This window comes from Oratosquilla oratoria, chromosome 1 (assembly GCF_046742065.1).
Source record: "Oratosquilla oratoria isolate Oo_2021 chromosome 1, ASM4674206v1, whole genome shotgun sequence".
Taxonomy (NCBI): domain Eukaryota; kingdom Metazoa; phylum Arthropoda; class Malacostraca; order Stomatopoda; family Squillidae; genus Oratosquilla; species Oratosquilla oratoria.
In genome coordinates, this window is record NC_134777.1 from 59996309 (window position 1) to 60015062 (window position 18754).

The 18754-nt window shown below is 41.3% G+C and overlaps 1 protein-coding gene across 3 annotated transcripts in view; it reads left to right on the forward strand.

Moving 5' to 3' along the window:
- The window catches only part of LOC143031609 (retinol dehydrogenase 13-like), a 60071-nt gene that overhangs the window by 33716 nt on the left and 7601 nt on the right, over positions 1-18754 (forward strand). For all 3 annotated transcript variants that reach the window (XM_076195730.1, XM_076195801.1, XM_076195873.1), the window contains exons 5-6: positions 5672-5840; positions 9559-9766. In XM_076195730.1, the coding sequence (XP_076051845.1) occupies positions 5672-5840; positions 9559-9766 (377 nt within the window). The remainder of the gene's footprint in view (positions 1-5671; positions 5841-9558; positions 9767-18754) is intronic.

Consider the following 18754-nt stretch of genomic DNA (forward strand, 5'->3'; position numbering starts at 1 on the left):
ATATTAAAAGACCCAAACCTTAGGGTGCTGGTCGGAAAACTCCTAGACCCTCGTATGCCTTTACTTTTTTTAGGAATGTCCCCTGTGGGGCTACAGGGAGAAGGATGCCTGGCCCCAATCCCCATCCCTTTTTTCTCACCTCTTACGATCCAAGTGGAAATACTTGATGGCAGTATTCTTTTCCCCCACCACAGAGTAATAATCAATTTAGATTTGATAATTTATACTTGGATAGAATGTTAGATTATTAACTAGCACTGTCATTCTATATTTCAAACCAGACTCAAGTGGTACTCTAAACTTTCATGAATGAAATAAAAACAACCAATGATCTTTCTAAAGCAGAATATTTTCGTCCTTTATCACAAATTATATTTTATAGTACAGAAGAAAACATCAAATTAGGTAAAAAGTTTGGCAACATTGACATGAACATTTTTTTACTCATCCCAGGGTTTTAAATTTGACAGATGAACTATTTGCTTGAGGTTAGACACAGCTCCTCTATCCCTGCTTCACATTTTTCTTGCAAATGATTTTTTATTTCAGCTGTATACATTGTCTGTTCTATGCCTAAGATTGAATATTAGATATTTAAATAGTATTAGGCTTAGGGTAATTATGCATTCCCTTATGTATCCACCAACAAAAGTGCTGTCACCTGTCACCAGTCCGTGAATTGAATCACCAGATGAAACTATGTCCTGCAGTGGGTCTTAAAAGTTTAGTCTGGTGATTTGGTTTACAGAATGTGGACTGCAAGCCTCACAATGCCCATGGTGAGGCGACATCTCTTTTCTTGATGGGTACATTCGTAAATGCAAAATTTAGCCATTATGTGAATGCAAATGCATATTTTCACAAGTTATTACTACATACATATACCAAAGGTTTTTTTCCCCCCATACAAGAGAGGTAGCCAAAAAAACAAAGGCATAGAAACGACCACTCATTCCATCCCGTACATACTCCACTCCCCTCTACCCTCTTCCCTCCCTCTTATCTTGACACCTTCTGGATGATGGGACATCCCTGCATCTTGTCCATTGCCCTGGGTCAGAAGCAGTGTCACAAGATACAGCACATTCACAGCAAGGCTGCTTCATTAATCAGCAATTCCCCTCTCCATCCCTTCATGCAAAAAAGAAGACGGGGAGAAATCCGTTCGGGCTGCATCAATTTATTTTTCATACATACTCCCTCACCCCTCATGCATCACAGCATCATCCATACTAAACCCCTCACCATTCACCCCTATCTTCTGTCCTCTCCTGTTCTTCCTCAAACAGACATTCCCCTCTTTCGCAAAGCCCCTTTTAACCCATCCATCCATCTCATCCTAGGTTGCCCCCTTATGTTTACTCCTTCCACATCTGCCTTCCACACCTCTTTTACTAGTCATTCTTCACTCATTCTTTCCAAGTGTCCAAACCAGGTATTTAGGAACAACTACCTTACTTTTACCCACATTTATCTTCAACTTCCTTTTTTTTGCACACCCTCCCATACTCTGTCACTAACTTCCTCAATCCCTCCTCTGATCCTGCTACAAGCTCAATGTCAGCAAACAACAACTGGCTTATCTCCCACTTTTCTCTATTGTCTCTAACCATCTCCAATCCCTGACCCACTACCCATACATTTACCTCTTGCACCACCCCATCCATGTATAAATTGAACAGCCAGGGCAACATAACACATCCTTGATGAAGTTTCACCTTTGCCTTAAACCACTCACTCTATCCATTTCTAATCCCAACAGAAACTCTACTACTGTTGTAAAAACTCTTGACGGCTCTTAACAGCTTTCCTCCTATCCTATATATCTGCAATACTTTTCACAGTGCCTTCCTGTCTACCCTGTCATAAGCCTTTTCCAGATCCATAAAAGCCCAAAAAACATCCTTACCTTTTCCTATAGCTTTCTCACACATCTATCATACCACAAAAATCTGATCTTCGCAACCCCTACCATTCCTAATCCCTCTGTTCCTCTCCTAATCCTTTCAATCAAGACCCTCCCATAAGCCTTCCCAACTATAATTAACAGACTGATCCCTCTGAAAATACTACACTCACACTTGTTCCCTTTTCCCTTGTAAAGTGGAACTATACAGGCACTCCTCCAGTCCTCCGGCACTCTACCCTCTCTTAAACAAACATTAAATAACCTCACCAGCCAGTCACTGTACCTCCATTTTTCAGACATTCTGTATGACATCCAGCCATCCCAGGTGCCTTACCTGCTCTCATATTAACAACTGCCTTCACTTCATCTTTCCTTATTTCTCCTCCATTTTCCTCACTCATCACGGTCATTTTCTTAGCGCTTCCCACTACAACTACCTTTCCCTATCCTCCTTCACATTTAGCAACTCCCTAAAATACTCTGCCCACCTTCTTTTCACTGCCTTCTCTTCCATTATCATCTCTATCTGCACCTTTTACCTTTTCTCCTCTACTGGATTCACCTCTTCCTCTCTTAATTTCTTTCCAGAATTTTTTTTATTACTTTAAAAATTTTCTGTCATAATCTTACCCCATTTCACCTCTTCCGTTCTTAATTTCTTTTCAGAATTTTTTTTTTATTACTTTCAAAATTTTCTATCATAATCTTACCCCATTTCACATCTGCTCTCCCCTTTGCCTCCTTTATCTTATGCTTTATTTCTCTTTACTTTGTACCTCTCATATGATTTCCTTATCCTAATTTGTAACCAATCTATGAAAGACTGTTTCTTCTCTTCTACACCCTTCTTTGTTTCCTCATCCCACCACTCACTACCCTTCCTTCTATTTCCTCCCATCCTGTTTGTTACACATACCATCTTTACACACCTTATGACTCCCTCCTTGAACCATCCCCATTCCTCCTCCACTCCTAGTTCTACTCTATCTTTCACTCCCTCCCACTCCTCTCTCAACTTCTTCCTATACTCATTCTCCTTTTCTTTCTCATATAAGCAGTTCACTCTAAGTACCTCCCTACCTTCTGCCCTTTTCCTCTTTCTCCACCTATTCTCCACTCTCAACTTACCCTCCAAAAAAATATCTGATATACAGTACTCCCACTCTCTCCCCGTAGAACATGTACATCCTTAACTCTTCCTACTATACTCCCAGTTACCACTATATAATCCATTAATGCTCTATCTACTACCCTTCCATCCACCACCCTCTCCCATGTGAACTTATGCTTGACTTTCTTCCAAAACACTGTATTTGCTATCATCAACTCTCTTTCAAGACGCATCACCAACTCTCCACTACAATTTTTTATTAGTACAGATACTTAATCCAATATATATATATTCTTAAATGCATAATTTTCACAGTTTATAGTGCATATTTAACAATTTTAGGTGTAGGTTAATATTTATCATAGGGGTAATTATGATTATAAGATGTAATTATAATATTGCTACGTGTTGGTGGGCTAATAATTAGGGGACAAGAGGAATAAGTTTTCATGGGTTTCTTAATATATAGTAGTAGTATAGGGAGACCTTAATGCTAGGGTAGGAAATGAACCAATTGACGGAGTGGTTGGGAAATGTGGAGTTCCAGAAAAGAATCGTAGTGGAGAGTTGATGGTGCAGATGTGTCTAGAGAGTTGATGATAGCAAATACAGTGTTTCGGAAGAAAGTCAAGCATAAGTACACATGGGAGAGGGTGGTGGATGGAAGGGTGGTAGATAGAGCATTAATGGACTATGTAGTGGTAGATAGGAGTATAATAGGAAGAGTTAAGGATGTACAAGTTCTAAGGGGAGAGAGTGGGGGAATATCAGATAATTTTTTGGTGGAAGGTAAGTTGAGAGTGGAGGATAGATGGAGAAAGAGGAAAAGGACAAAAGGTAGGGAGGTGCTTAGAGTGAACTCTTTAAAGGAAACCTAATAAAAATTATGCTTTTACTTGAGACTGATTGAAATAATACAAGAAAGAGATGGTTGGGCGGACTGCGCCTTCCTGGATCTGCAAAAGGCTTTTGACAAGGTACCACACAAAAAATTAATTAACAAAATTGAAAAAATAGGAGGAATTCAAGGCAGGCTGTTGGAATGGATCACGGACTTTCTAAATGGAAGAAAGATGAGAGTGGTACTTAGAGATAAAAACTTGAAATGGGAAGAAGTAAAAAGTGGTGTCCCTCAGGGCTCTGTTTTGGCTCCCTTAATGTTTGCCATATACATAAATGATATGGACAAAGGAGTGAATTGTTACATGAATTTCTTTGCTGACGATGCTAAATTGCTCAAGAGAGTGAAAACAGAAGATTGCAAATTGTTACTACATAAAGTATGGGAATGGAGTCAGAAATATGAAATGAATTTCAACATTAAGAAATGTAGCATAATGGAGTTTGGAAAAGCCAAAAATAGAGTTTCAGGAAAATATATGATTGGAGACAAAGAAGTAAAGAAAGTTAACTCAGAGAGGGACCTAGGAATAATCATCTCAAGTGACTTGACACCTGACAAACATGTAAACAAGATATTTGGAGAGACTTAAAATTCGTTAAGATCAATGAAGGTGGCATTGGACTACATGGATGAAGAGATGGTTAAGAAATTAATTGTTACATTGATAAGACTGAAACTAGAATATGCTATATCAATGTGGGCACCTAGCACAAAGAAATTAGAAAGAATCCAAAGAGCAGCGACTAAGATGGCACCTACACTATCAAATTTGACATACGAACAAAGATTGGAGAAATTACAACTGACAACATTAGAGCAGAGAAGGGAGAGAGGCGATTTGTTGACCATTTTCAGAATTATGAAAGGAAAGGAAGTTCTTGATAGAGATGATCTATTAAGATGGGACCAAAGAGAAACAAGAGGACACACAAAGAAACTAAAGAAAGACAGCTACAGAAGAGATTTGAAAAAGAACAGTTTTCCACGCAGAGTGATTGATGTCTGGAACAAATTGAACAGTGAAACAGCTCATGCCAGAACTATACATGAATTCAAAAGCAAACTGGATGTGGAGAGATATAAAAACGGGTCAAAATGAGCATAGCTCTAGTCCCGTAAAATACAACTAGGTAAATACAACCAGGTAAATATACCAAGGGCTTCCTCCTCCTTTACAAGGGAGGTAATACAACATAAATAGTAACTCAAATTTCCTTCCTGGAAAAATCTGTGGAAGGGCTTGAGGACTATTGCCAGCTACTGCTGAGGGTTTCCTTTCAGTGAAACTTGGGTCAGTAATTAATATTTCACAAGTTTCAATCCCTCATAATGGCTTTACTATTTTTAAAAATTTCCCTTCACTAAATACATTTCTAATGATGTCACAGTATCATTTCCCATCTACCATATTGTCTTTTTTTTTTTTTTTTTTTTTTTTTTTTTTATCATCCAGAAAATGGGTAGTCTTCTTTTTTTTTTCTCTCTAGAAACCCTAAAGTAATCATGTCTTCATACTCTTCCTTTGTGAAAACAACACTGTTATCTCATATCTTCTGTTTTCCTCATTATCTGTTTTATTATGATTCTAACAATTCTTACATTCAAGCTTGCTTCTTTTTCCTTTGTAAATTGAATCAAGACATTCTTCCTGTATAAACAATCTCCTCTTGACTTACCCTGATTCTTATACTGTAAAAGTAAAGAGCCATCAAAAGTTGGGTTCCTAATCTACAGCATTTGTTTTCAGGAAAGTGCACCAAGTAGAATTATTAATGTATCAAGTGTGGCACATACAAGGGGTAAAATAAACTTTGAGGACTTGAACAGTGCCAACAATTATGATGCAGCTGATGCTTATGCTCAGAGTAAGCTTGCCAATATACTCTTCACACTGGAGCTTGCACAGAGATTAAAAGGTGAGTACTTGTTTATTTCCTTTTCAAGGCTTTTACAGGTTTTCAGGAAGATTTCCCTTTTCTTTTTTTTCTTTTTTCTTTTTTTTTTTCTTTTTTTTTTCTAGGGAACTCCCTCCAGTTCAATGATCTATGAAACTGACATGATATTCTTCAGATTTAAATCTGAATTCCAATTATTTTTGTTTTCCTGGCAATGATCTAATTTTTTTTTTCTCTCCTTTTATTCCAATTGAATGAATCATATTCAAGTAATGATTTTGTTGTGACTGAAATCTTTTTGTCGATATGAGTTTTGAGATTATTTGACTGCAGTGTATGAAATTTCACTTCCTGGTACATAGAAGATTCCATTTGTATAGCGTTGCATGACTTGATGTGAAGGTGTGTACAAGAGTAATGTGGTGATTGTTACAAATTTCATTGGGCCGAATTTTATCAGCAATAGCATGCATTGAACCATGTGGATTTTTTTGGAGCTGCAACATGCAATATTACATCATTCAGTGTAAATTAGGTATATAGTGTGTATGTGTACTTTGTAAAACATGTCAGTGAAAAGAACATAGGGATCCAACTGAACATTATGTATTTCTGAAAACTACTCAGCATATTACCTTAACTAAAGAGTACTTCCCAGACAGCTAATGCACCTAGAATATGCACAGATATGCACTTAAAATAGAAAAAGTGCTGGGGTTAGAGAGGGGTGGTTGAGCATCACCCTCCCTTTGCCCCTGTACCTTGCAAGGGACCCTATGGGGCCCCCTTCACAAACTGCCATATTGGTTTTCATTTTATTTACCCCATCTAGGGTATTGGCTGCATGTTATTGTGAGGTTAAAAGCTCCTCAGTAGCATGCAGCTGATAGTTTAGGGTCTATATGGGGTTCTCCTATGGACCAGAGCCACACATTATTTTGTGATAGAGGAAATCTCTATTCATAAAGAAATGATGATACTTTATTATACTGCAAATGTTCCTCCATTATACTGTCCCCCCATACTTAATACTGTCCTGTACCACTTCTCTGAATATTTATTTCCATTTTTCACCAAACCCTGATGTAGGGGAGAAGAATACTGCCATAGAGTGTTCCCACTTGAGTTGTACAAGACGATAAAGATGGGATAGGGATAGGACTAGGCATCCTACTCTCTGTAGCACCAGAGAGGACATTCCTAAAAAAAAAACAAAGGCATAAAAGGGTCTGGGAGGAGTTTTCCAAACAGAACCCTAAGGTTTGGGTTTTTCAATGTGCGTGGATGTGGTACAGATGAGAGTAAAATAAATGTGTTGGCATTGAGTGAAACTACAGTGCTTGACAAAAGTTTAGGCCAGGTGAGCAGGGGCGGATGAAACTCGTGTCTAAAAAAAAATGGCATAGATGAGAGTAATTTAATTTAGTCACAAGTTTGGGCTGGCTGCATAACATCACTGCATCCCTCCAATTTCCTGCGCACCCTGCAAGGGTGCACTCAGTGTCGACGTAGCCAATGTAGTGAGATATTTTTGAGGAGAAATAAGGAAGGATGAAGTGAAGGCAGTTGTTAAGATGATGAAAGCAGGTAAGGCACCTGGTCTGGATGGATGCCATGCAGAATGTCTAAAAAAAAAAAGGTACAGTGATGGTGGACTGGCTGGTGAGGTTATTTAATGTTTGCTGGAGAGAGGGTAGAGTGCCGGAGGACAGGAGGAGTGCCTGTATAGTTCCACTTTACAAGGGAAAAGGGGACAAGTGTGAATGTAGTAGTTTCAGAGGGATTAGCTTGTTAAGTGTAGTTGGGAAGGCTTATGGGAGGATCTTGATTGAGAGGATTAGGAGAAGAACAGAGGGAGTAATTGGTGAGGAACAGTGTGGATTTAGGACGAGTAGAGGTTGTGTAGATCAGATTTTTGTGGTAAGAAAGACAGGTATGTGAGAAAGCTCTAGGAAAGGGGAAGGATGTTTTTTGGGCTTTTATGGATCTGGAAAAGGCTTACGACAGGGTAGACAGAAAGGCACTGTGGGAGGTTTTGCGGATATACGGGATAGGAGGAAAGCTTCTAGGAGCTGTCAAGAATTTTTATGAGAGTAGTAAGAGCTTGGGGGATGGGGGGATGGGGGGTGAGGTAGTATGTGTGAGCAAAATTTGATGCAGCCCAAAGGGACTTCTCCCTGTCTTCTCCTTTTATGCATGGGGGGACAGAGAGGGGGGGTCGCCGATTTAATGAAGCGGCCTTGCTGTGGATGTGCTGTGTCTTGCGACACAGCTTCTGACCCAGGGCAGTGGACAAGGTACAGGGATGACCCGTCATCCAGGTGCTAAGATAAGAGGGAGGGTGGAGGGGTGTGGAATGTATTCAGGGATGGAATGGGTGGGAATGATTTAATGCCTTTTCCTTTTTGGCTACCTCCCTTGTAAGGGGGAAAAAGCCTTGGTATATGTATGTAGTAGAGCTTGTGTCAGGATTAGAAATGGAGAGAGTGAGTGGTTCGAGGTAAAGGTAGGACTTCGTTAGGGATGCGTTATGTTGTCCTGGCTGTTCAACTTATACATGGATGGGGTAGTGCGAGAGGTAAATGCAAGGGTGGTGGGTCAGGGATTGGAGATGGTTAAAGAAAATGGAGAAAAGTGGGAGGTGAGCCAGCTGTTGTTTGCGGACGACACTGCGCTTGTAGCAGGATCAGAGGAGGGATTGAGGAAGTTGGTGACACAGTTTGGGAGAGTGTGTGATAGAAGAAAGCTGAAGATAAATGTGGGTAAAAGTAAGGTGATGAGATGTACAAGGGGTGAAAGTGGCAGCAGACTGGAAGTGAGCATTAAGGGAGAGCGACTGGAGGAAGTGGATAGTTTTAGATACTTGGGTGCAAATGTGGCAGGAAAAGGTGGAGTGGAGGTGGAGGAAGAATGTAGATTGAGAGAAGCGAGTAAATGACTTGGTGGATTAAAAAGTGTAATGAGGAATAGGCATTTGGGAATGGATGCTAAGAGGAGACTGTATGAAGGAGTGATTGTGCCAACAGCACTGTATGGGGGCAGAAACATGGAACATAAGAGAGGAAGAGAGGAGTTTGAATGTGTTTGAGATCAGGTGTCTGAGAAGTATGATGGGGGTTACTAGGCTAGAGTGAGAAATGAGGTGAGGAGGAGAACAGGGGTGGAAAGGGAGCTGGGAGATAGGGTTGATGAAAGAGTATTAGGATGGTTTGGACTGTCACCTCCCCCCCCACTTTTCCCTCTTTTCTATTCTCTCTTGAGATTGTTCTAAGGCCCCATGCCTTGGTCTTCTTGGGGGTTAATAAAAAATGGTGTAGTCGTTCTGATGCTTGTTGGTCTAAATCAGTACACCCGAGAAATCCCAAGAGGAATTCTCAACGTCACGGGGGGGACGGAGAGGGGGGGGTCGCCGATTTAATGAAGCGGCCTTGCTGTGGATGTGCTGCATCTTGCGACACTGCTTCTGACCCAGGGCAGTGGACAAGGTGCAGGGATGACCCGTCATCCGGGAGGTGCTAAGATAAGAGGGAGGGTGGAGGGATGTGGAGTGTATTCAGGGATGGAATGGGTGGGAATGATTTTATGCCTTTTCCTTTTTGGCTACCTCCCTTGTAAGGGGGAAAAAGCCTTGGTATATGTATGTATTTATGTAGTTATATTTTGCTCTGATTTTTATACAATTACTGTATAATATGAACTTTAATGTGAAAAACTTAATTTTGTTTGTTTTCCACTTCAGGAACAGGAGTCACGTCCAATGCTGTACACCCTGGAATTGTCAATACAGACTTAAGCCGCCATATGTCCATTGCTAAGAGCTGGATTGCAGCAGTATTTGCTCGTCCTATCCTATGGTTATTCCTGAAGACTCCAAGACAAGGAGCACAGACCACAATATATGCTGCCTTAAGCCAAGATTTACAGGCTGTATCTGGAAAATATTATAGGTGAGCCTAGCAACATTCATATTATATCATGCTTTCCTTGTTCCAGTTATATACCAAAAAGTCATTTCCCCCATATAAAAGGGATGACCAAATTGAAGCATGCACCTATCCAAAAATCCATTGTCATTCCCATCTTGGCTTCTTGTGAATGAAAGGTCATCATTGTCCTCAGTCACACAACATGGGTCTTGGGCAAAATAGCAATACACAGCACCTCCTCAATAGACCCCAACCGCTGAAAATGATTTATCTCAACTGCATTATATGGCAACCCCTCATCTCATCTATTCAAGAAATATACAAAGCAGACAAGAAGAAATTCCATCAGATCACATTGTTTCCTCATCCATTCACTACCACTCTCCACTACCAGCATTTATCTCTTGCCCTTTTCTTTCCTTGCTTGATAGACTTCCTTTTGCATCCAGTGCCTTTTTCACCCAGTCCATCCACCTATTTCTCAAGTTCCCTATATCCACTTGTACATTCCACACTTGTATATTCATCCTTTCCATAACATTAAACATTCCAGCACATTGTGATCCACTGTTTGTTGGAACTTTCCACACCTGCTCTCTGCCTGACTGTATTTCTCATGCTATCTGTCCTTGTAACCCTTATCTTACTTTTTTAACACTACATCTCTAAGTGTGTAAGTTCTTTCTTTCTGCTTCTTTCAAATATCAAGGGACCTATAACAGATACTTGCATGTGGTGGTCCTTGTGGAGAGCAAAGCTGCCCATTGTTCACATATATATATATATATATATATATATATATATATATATATATAAATATATATATATATATATATATATATATATATATATATACACACACCAACTTTTGGTTGGTTGGTAAGTGAAGAAAGATTAGTAAGAGAGGTGTGAAAGGCAGAGGTGGAAGGGATGAACATGAGGGGGCAACCAAGGATGAGATGGATGGATGGGGTAAAAGGGGCATTGGGAAAGAGGGGAATGTCTGTTGAGGAAGGAATGGGGAAGACAGAAGATAGGGGTGAGTGGAGAATGGTTGTGTATAGATAATGCTGTGATGCAAGGAAGGGAGTGGGTTGGGGATGGGGGGGAATATGAGTGAATGATATTTTGACACAGCCCAAAGGAATTTCTCCCAGTCTTCTTTTTCTGCATGAGGGGATGGAGATAGGGGTCGCCAATTAAATGAAGTGGCCTTGCTGTGGATGTGGTGTGTCTAGCTACATTGCTTCTGACCCAGAGCAGTGGACAAGATGCAGGGATGACCCATCATCCAGGAAGTGCTAAGAGGGAGGAAGAGGGGTGAATGAGAGTAGAGTATGTGGGGGAAGGATTCAGTTGGAGTGGATTTTATGACTGTTTTTGGCTACCTCCCTTCTAAAGGGGAAAAAGTTTTTGGCTACCTCCCTTTTAAAGGGGAAAAAGCCATTGGTATATGTCTGTACATATACCAAGGGCTTTTTCCCATTCACCACCCCTCCCTCCCTCTTTTCATGGCTCCTACTGGATGATGGGACATCCCTGCATCTTGCCCACTGCCCTGGGTCAGAATCAGTGCAGGTAGACACAGCAAGGCCACTTCATTTAATTGGCAACCCACCTCTCCATCCTCTCATGGAAGAAAAAAAAGACAGGGAGAAATCTCTTCGGGCTGCATCAACATAGCTGCACCCTCCCCCCTCTATCCACTCCCTTGTATCACAGTATCATCCATACACAACCATTCTCCACTCACACCTATCTTCTGTCCTTTTCCCTCCTCAACAAACATCCCCCTCTTTCCCAATGCCCCTTTTACCCCATCCATCCATCTCATCCTTGGTCGTCCTCATGTTCACTCCCTCCACTTCTGCCTTCCACACCTCTTTTACTAATCTTTCTTCACTTATTCTTTCCATGTGTCCAAACCATCCCAATACTCTTTCATCAACCCCATCTCCCTTTCCACCCCCACTATCCTCATTTCTCACTATGTAGCCTATAGGCAATTCACTCAAAGAATCTCAGTCGATCCTGCATTTTCAGTTGGCAGCCCTGCTCACCCTTCTTCCGCTGAGCTGGCTGAAACCTCAGTCTTCCTTAAAATATATTCATAGTTCTTCACTTAGCTCAGTGACTATATATGTTACATGAATTTCATGTACATCTTGGGATGGAGCAGTCTTCGTTCATCAATTTTAAAGCTTTTTATCTCTATAGTGCAAAGAGAATAATTATAGTGAGTATAAGATAAGTGTATTTAGGGATGAAATGGGTGGGAGTGTTTTTATGCCTTTCCCTTTTTGGCTACCTCCCTTGGAAGGGGGAAAAAGCCTTGGTATATGTATGTATGTATAAGATAAGAAACAATTTTAATGTTTATACAGCATTTAACTTACTATTGCTGTGTCCAGTCATTATGGGGCTGGTCATAAAATTTAACATGTCTTCTGTGATATAAAATAGTCATGAATAGACTGTGCTTTCACATATCCCATAAAGTGACACATAAAAGAGAAAATGAAAGGTTTATATAATTATCTTTTGATACTGGACAGGTGGCAGGAAGCACAGTGTCTTGCTCCCTCCCTCCCTCCACCCCAATCAATCTCATAAGTCAAAATTGAATATGACTTGAGTACATACCGCTCATGGTTTTTTGCATCTCAATTAGATTAAGGCTTTCATTATCTCATATTCATCATCTTCTTGAGTCTTTGAATATGGTTGTTCCAACATATATGGTGAGAAGAGTAAAACTTGGATCGGAAATTGAAATATTTAGATATGAAAAAGTTTGCTATGATGCAATTCACAAACTTTATCATATCTAAATATTTCTCCATTTTCTTTAACCATCTCCAATCCCTGACACACCACCCTTGCATTTATCTCTTGCACCACCTCATCCATGTATAAAGTAAAGGCATTATCTTATACTCACTATAATTACTTTGTACTATCAAGATGGAAAGCTTTGAAATAGGTGAACAAAGACGGCTCCATCCCTAGATGTACATGAAATTCATGTAACTTGTATAGTCACTGAGCTAAATGAAGAAATGTGAATATTTTTTAAGGAAGATTGAGGTTTCAGCCAGCTCAGTGGGGGAAGGGTGAGCAGGGGTGCCAACCAAAAATGCAGGATCGACTGAGATTCTTCGAGTGAATTGCCTACCATACTTCTCAAACACATTTACTTTTCCTCTTTTATGTTCCATGTTTCTGCCCCATACAGTGCTGTCGGCACAGTTACCCCTTCATACAATCTCCTCTTAGCATCCATTCCCAAATATCTGTTCTCATTACACTTTTTAATCCAAGGCATTTACTTAGCTCTACATTCTACCTCCACCTCCACTTTTCCCTTTCCCACCACATTCTCCCTAAGTATCTAAAACTATCCATTTCCTCCAATCTCTCTCCCTTAATACTCACTTCCAATTTGCTGCCATCCTCTCCATTTGTACATCTCATCATTAAATCGGTGACCCCCCATGCATAAAAGGAGAAGATGGAGAGAAATCCCTTTGGGCTGCAGCAAAATTTGCTCGCCCATACTACCTCACCCCCCATCCCCCGCCCATTCCACCTCATGCATCACATCATCCATTTACAACCATTCTCCATTCACCCGTCTTCTGTCCTCTCCCATCCTTCCTCAACAGACATTCCCCTCTTCCCCAAAGCCCCCTTCACCCCATCCATCCAACTCATCCTAGGACGTTCCCTCATATTCACACACCCCCACATCTGTCTTCCATACCTCTTTTACTAGTCTTTCTTCACTCATTCTTTCCATGTGTCCAAACCATACTAATACTCTTTCATCAACCCTATCTCCCAACCCCCTTTCCACCCCTGTTCTCCTCCTCATTTCTCACTCTATCTAGCCTAGTAACCCCCATCATACTTCTCAGACACCTCATCTCAAACACATTCAAACTCCTTCTCTCTTCCTCTCTTATGTTCTATGTTTCTGCCCCATACAGTGCTGTGGGCACAATCACTCCTTCATACAGTCTCCTCTTAGCATCCATTCCCAAATATCTATTCCTCATTACACTTTTTAATCCACCAAGGCATTTACTCACTTCTCTCAATCTACATTCTACCTCCACCTCCACTCTGCCTTTTCCTGCCACATTTGCACCCAAGTATCGAAAACTATCCACATCCTCCAGTTGCTCTCACCCCTTGAACACCTCATCACCTTACTTTTACCCACATCTCTACTACTATCATAAAAACTCTTGACTGCTCTTAACAGCTTTCCTCCCATCCAGTTTATCTGCAATACCTCAGTGCCTTCCTCTCTACCCTGTCTTAAGCCTTAACAAAAAAAAAAATCCTAAAGCTGTCTCGCATACCTGCCTTACCAAAACAAATCTGATCCACACAACCCATACTTGTCCTAAACCCAGTTCTTCAATTACTCCCTCTGTTCCTCTCCTAATCATCTCAATCAAAACCCTCCCATAAGCCTTCCCAACTACACTCAACAAACCAATTCCTCTGAAACTACAACACTGACACTTGTCCCCTTTTCCCTTGTAAAGTGGAACTATACAGGCACTGTTCCTGTCCTGTGGCACTCTTTTAGACAAACATTAAACCTCACCAGCCAGTCCACAATCACTGTACCTCCCTTTTTTAGACACTCCACATGACACCTATCCAATCCTTACCTGCTCTCATCATTTTAATAACTGCTTTTACCTCATCTTTCCTTATTTGTCCTCCATTTTCCTCATTCATCACTCGTGTTCTTAGTGCTTCCAACTGCAGCTACCTTTCCCTCCCTATCCTCCTCCACATTTAGCAACTCCATAAAATACTCTACCCATCTTCCTCTTACTGCCTTCTCTTCCATTATCATCTCTCCATCTACACCTTTTACCTTTTCTTCTCTTTGATTCACCTCCTCTTCCTCTCATTTCTTTCCAAAACATTTTTATTATTTTCAAAATTTTCTGTCATAATCTTACCCCATTTCACATCTGCTCTCCTTTATCTTGTGCTTTTCTGTGTACCTCTCATAAGATTCTTTCATCTTATTTTGTAACCAGTCTGTGAATGTTCACTTCATCTTTTACAACCTTGTTTGCTTCAACCCACCACACACTATCCTTCCTTCCATTTCCTCCAGTCCTCATTTTTCCACACACCAACTTTGCACACCTTGTGACTCCCTCCTTGAACTATCTCCATTCCTCCTCCACTCTTAGTTCTACTCTATCCTTCACTCCCTCCTATGCCTCTCTCAGCTTCTTGTACTTCTTTTTCTTTCTCATGTAAGCAGGTTACTCTAAGCACCTCCCCTTCTTTCTCCATCTATTCTCAACTCTCAACTTAACTTCTATTGTACAAATCCTGTGCTTGTGATTTATTCTAGTAGGCAATCCAGTGAGTTGGGCCAAAGGCATGGTTCATTTAATTCCACACTACAAAGTCCTAGCCTTCAGACAGGGGAGTTTGCGACATTTAACAGAATCAATAACTTACCTGTTGATTTCAACTGCTAGGTGTTTGATGTATGATCCAACAGTCAGAAGTATCAAAAGCAAACCCTAGAATTTTAGAGTTCATTTCCAATGAAAGGGTTTGGCTGTTTAATTGCACATTACCATGATGGTCTGTAGTGAGCAATGTTATGGATAATTTCTGGGGCAAGGCTTACATTTTACTTTTTGAGTGTGTCTAATTGGGCTTTCAGGTTCTTAGCTATATTTTAGGTTCTTTGTTGTCTTGTTGCCAATTAAATGAAGCAGCATTGCTCTGGATGTGTTGCGTCTTGATTCTGACCCAGGACACGAGGCGAGATGCAGGGATGACCTGTGATCCAGGAGGCACCAAGAAAAGAGGGAGGGAGAGAGGGGTGGTGAATGGGAGTGGAGTGGGTAGGGATGAAATAGGTGGGAGTAGCATTATGCCTTTTGACTTTGGTTATCTCCGTTGTACATACATAAACAAATGGCTTTTTTTTTTCCCTTACAAGGGAGGTAGCCTAAAACAAAGGCATAAAATCCACTACACTCATTCCATCCTCACATACTCCACTCCCACTCACCCTCCTCCCTCTTATCTTGGCTCCTCCTGGGTGACTGGTTATCCCTGCATCTTGCCCACTGCCCTGGGTCAGAAGCAATGCATCAAGACAGCACATCCACTGCAAGGCTGCTTCATTTAATTGACAACCCCCCCCCCCTCCATCCCCTTATGCAGAAAAAGAGCAGGCTGGGAGAAATCCCTTCAGGCTGTGTCATAATATCATTCACATATACTCCCTCATCCACTCCCATGCATCACTGCATCATCCATACACAACCATTCTCCACTCACCCCAATCTTCTATTTTCTCTCTTCCTCAACAGCCATTCCCCTCTTTCCCAGTGCCCCTTTTACCCCATCCATCCATCTCATCCTTGGTCACCTTATGTATCTTTCCACCTCTGCCTTCCATACATCATTTACCGTATTTTCCGGCTTAAAATGCGCATCGGGTTATAATGCGCACCCATGCCCTTCGTTATCTCAGTACACAGATAGCGCGCACCGACGTATAATGCGCATGCCAGGAAAAGTCACTGGTGGCTAAAGCTCGTGAACTGCATGTATGCGACTCCTGCTTGCGTTGGTCCATTGTTTTGTGGGAAATTTGAGCCATGAAAAGTTTATTGAATACAAAATGTACATGAAAAATTTCGGATTTTTACAGAAAAATTGTAATTTACTATCCTGAGGAAATACTTCATCTTACAAGTTTTTATCACCGTGTTCAAGTTTTTATCACCGTGTACAAGTTTTTATCGCCATGCAGCAACTATGTTTCGGTTCATAAGTGTCTTTACTGAAGTGACGTTTAGTTTAAACTCTCGCAAGAGGGTGTAGGCTAGATGTAGGTGTAGGTGTAGGCTAGATTGGCAATAGAACTGTCAATCTCGGCCCTGATCTCACATATTCCGGGTGAGCTAAAACGGCCAACGTTCATGATGTTGGTACCAATGCTGTTTTACGGATCCCAAATATTTGCATAGACTACGATAATTAATGTTAGTAAAAATAAACCAATGAAATAACGGCGATTAATTACTTAGTATCATGTGAACAAGGTTACATGGAGAAGTATTTTTCATTGGCCGGAGCCACCGCTGGGAAATCTGTTGATTTGTCACTAAATTAAGTGTCAGTTTAGGCATCAATCAGCACACAACTAAGAAAAAGTCGGAACTACATGTACCGGTAAATGACTCATGTTGTGCGTTGGTCCCTTATTACTTTGTAGCTTAAATAGTTTGTAGGAAATATGATCTAAAAAAAGTTTATTGGAAGTAAAATATACAGTAGGGAAGAAAAGGTAAAAGGTACAGATGGAGAGATGATAATGGAAGAGATGGCAGTAAGGGGAAGATGGGCAGAATATTTTAGGGAGTTGCTAAGTGTGAAGGAGGATAGGGAAGGAAAGATAGCTGCAGTGGGAAATGCGAAGAAAATGAGAGTGATGAGTGAGGAGAATGGAGGAGAAATAAGGAAGGATGAGGTGAAGGCAGTTGTAAAGATGATGAAAGCAGGTAAGGCACCTGGTCTGGATGGATGCCATGCAGAATGTCTGAAAAAGGGAGGTTCAGTGATGGTGGACTGGTTGGTGAGGTTATTTAATGTTTGCTGGAGAGAGGGTAGAGTACCGGAGGACTGGAGAAGTGCCTGTATAGTTCCTCTTTACAAGGGAAAAGGGGACAAGTGTGAATGAAATAGTTTCAGAGGGATTAGCCTGTTAAGTGTAGTAGGGAAGGCTTATGGGAGGATCTTAATTGAGAGGATTAGGAGAGGAACAGAAGGAGTAATTGGTGAGGAACAGTGTGGATTTAGGACAGGTAGAGGTTGTGTAGATCAGATCTTTGTGGTAAGACATATGTGAGAAAGCTATAGGAAAGGGGAAGGATGTTTTTTGGGCTTTTATGGATCTGGAAAAGGCTTATGATAGGGTAGACAGAAAGGCACTGTGGGAGGTTATGCAGATTTATGGAATAGGAGGAAAGCTTCTGGGAGCTGTCAAGAGTTTTTATGAGAGTAGTAGAGCTTGTGTCAGGATTAGAAATGGAGAGAGTGAGTGGTTTGAAGTAAAGGTGGGACTTCGTCAAGGATGCGTTATGTCGCCCTGGCTGTTCAACTTATACATGGATGGAGTGGTGCGAGAGGTGAATGCTAGGGTAGTGGGTCAGGGATTGGAGATGGTTAAAGAAAATGGAGAAAAGTGGGAGGTGAGCCAGCTGTTGTTTGCGGACGACACTGCGCTTGTGGCAGGGTCAGAGGAGGGATTGAGGAAGCTGGTGGCAGAGTTTGGGAGAGTATGTGATAGAAGAAAGCTAAAGATAAATGTGGGTAAAAGTAAGGTGATGAGATGTACAAGGGGTGAAAGTGGCAGTAGACTGGAAGTGAACATTAAGGGAGAGCGACTGGAGGAAGTGGATATTTTTAGATACTTGGGTGCAAGTGTAGCAGGAAAAGGTGGAGTGAAGGTGGAGGTAGAATGTAGATTGAGAGAAGCGAGTAAATGCCTTGGTGGATTAAAGAGTGTAATGAGGAATAGACATTTGGGAATGGATGCGAAGAGGAGACTATATGAAGGAGTGATTGTGCCAACAGCACTGTATGGGGCAGAAACGTGGAACATAAGAGAAGAAGAGAGAAGGAGTTTGAATGTGTTTGAGATGAGGTGTCTGAGAAGTATGGTGGGGGTTACTAGGCTGGATAGAGTGAGAAATGAGGAGGTGAGGAGGAGAACAGGGGTGAAAAAGGATTTGGGAGATAGGGTTGATGAAAGAATATTAGGATGGTTTGGACACATGGAAAGAATGAGTGAAGAAAGACTAGTAAAAGAGGTATGGAAGGCAGATGTGGAGGGAGTGAACATGAGGGGACGTCCTAGGATGAGGTGGATGGATGGGGTGAAGGGGGCTTTGGGGAAGAGGGGAATGTCTGTTGAGGAAGGAAGGGAGAGGACGGAAGACA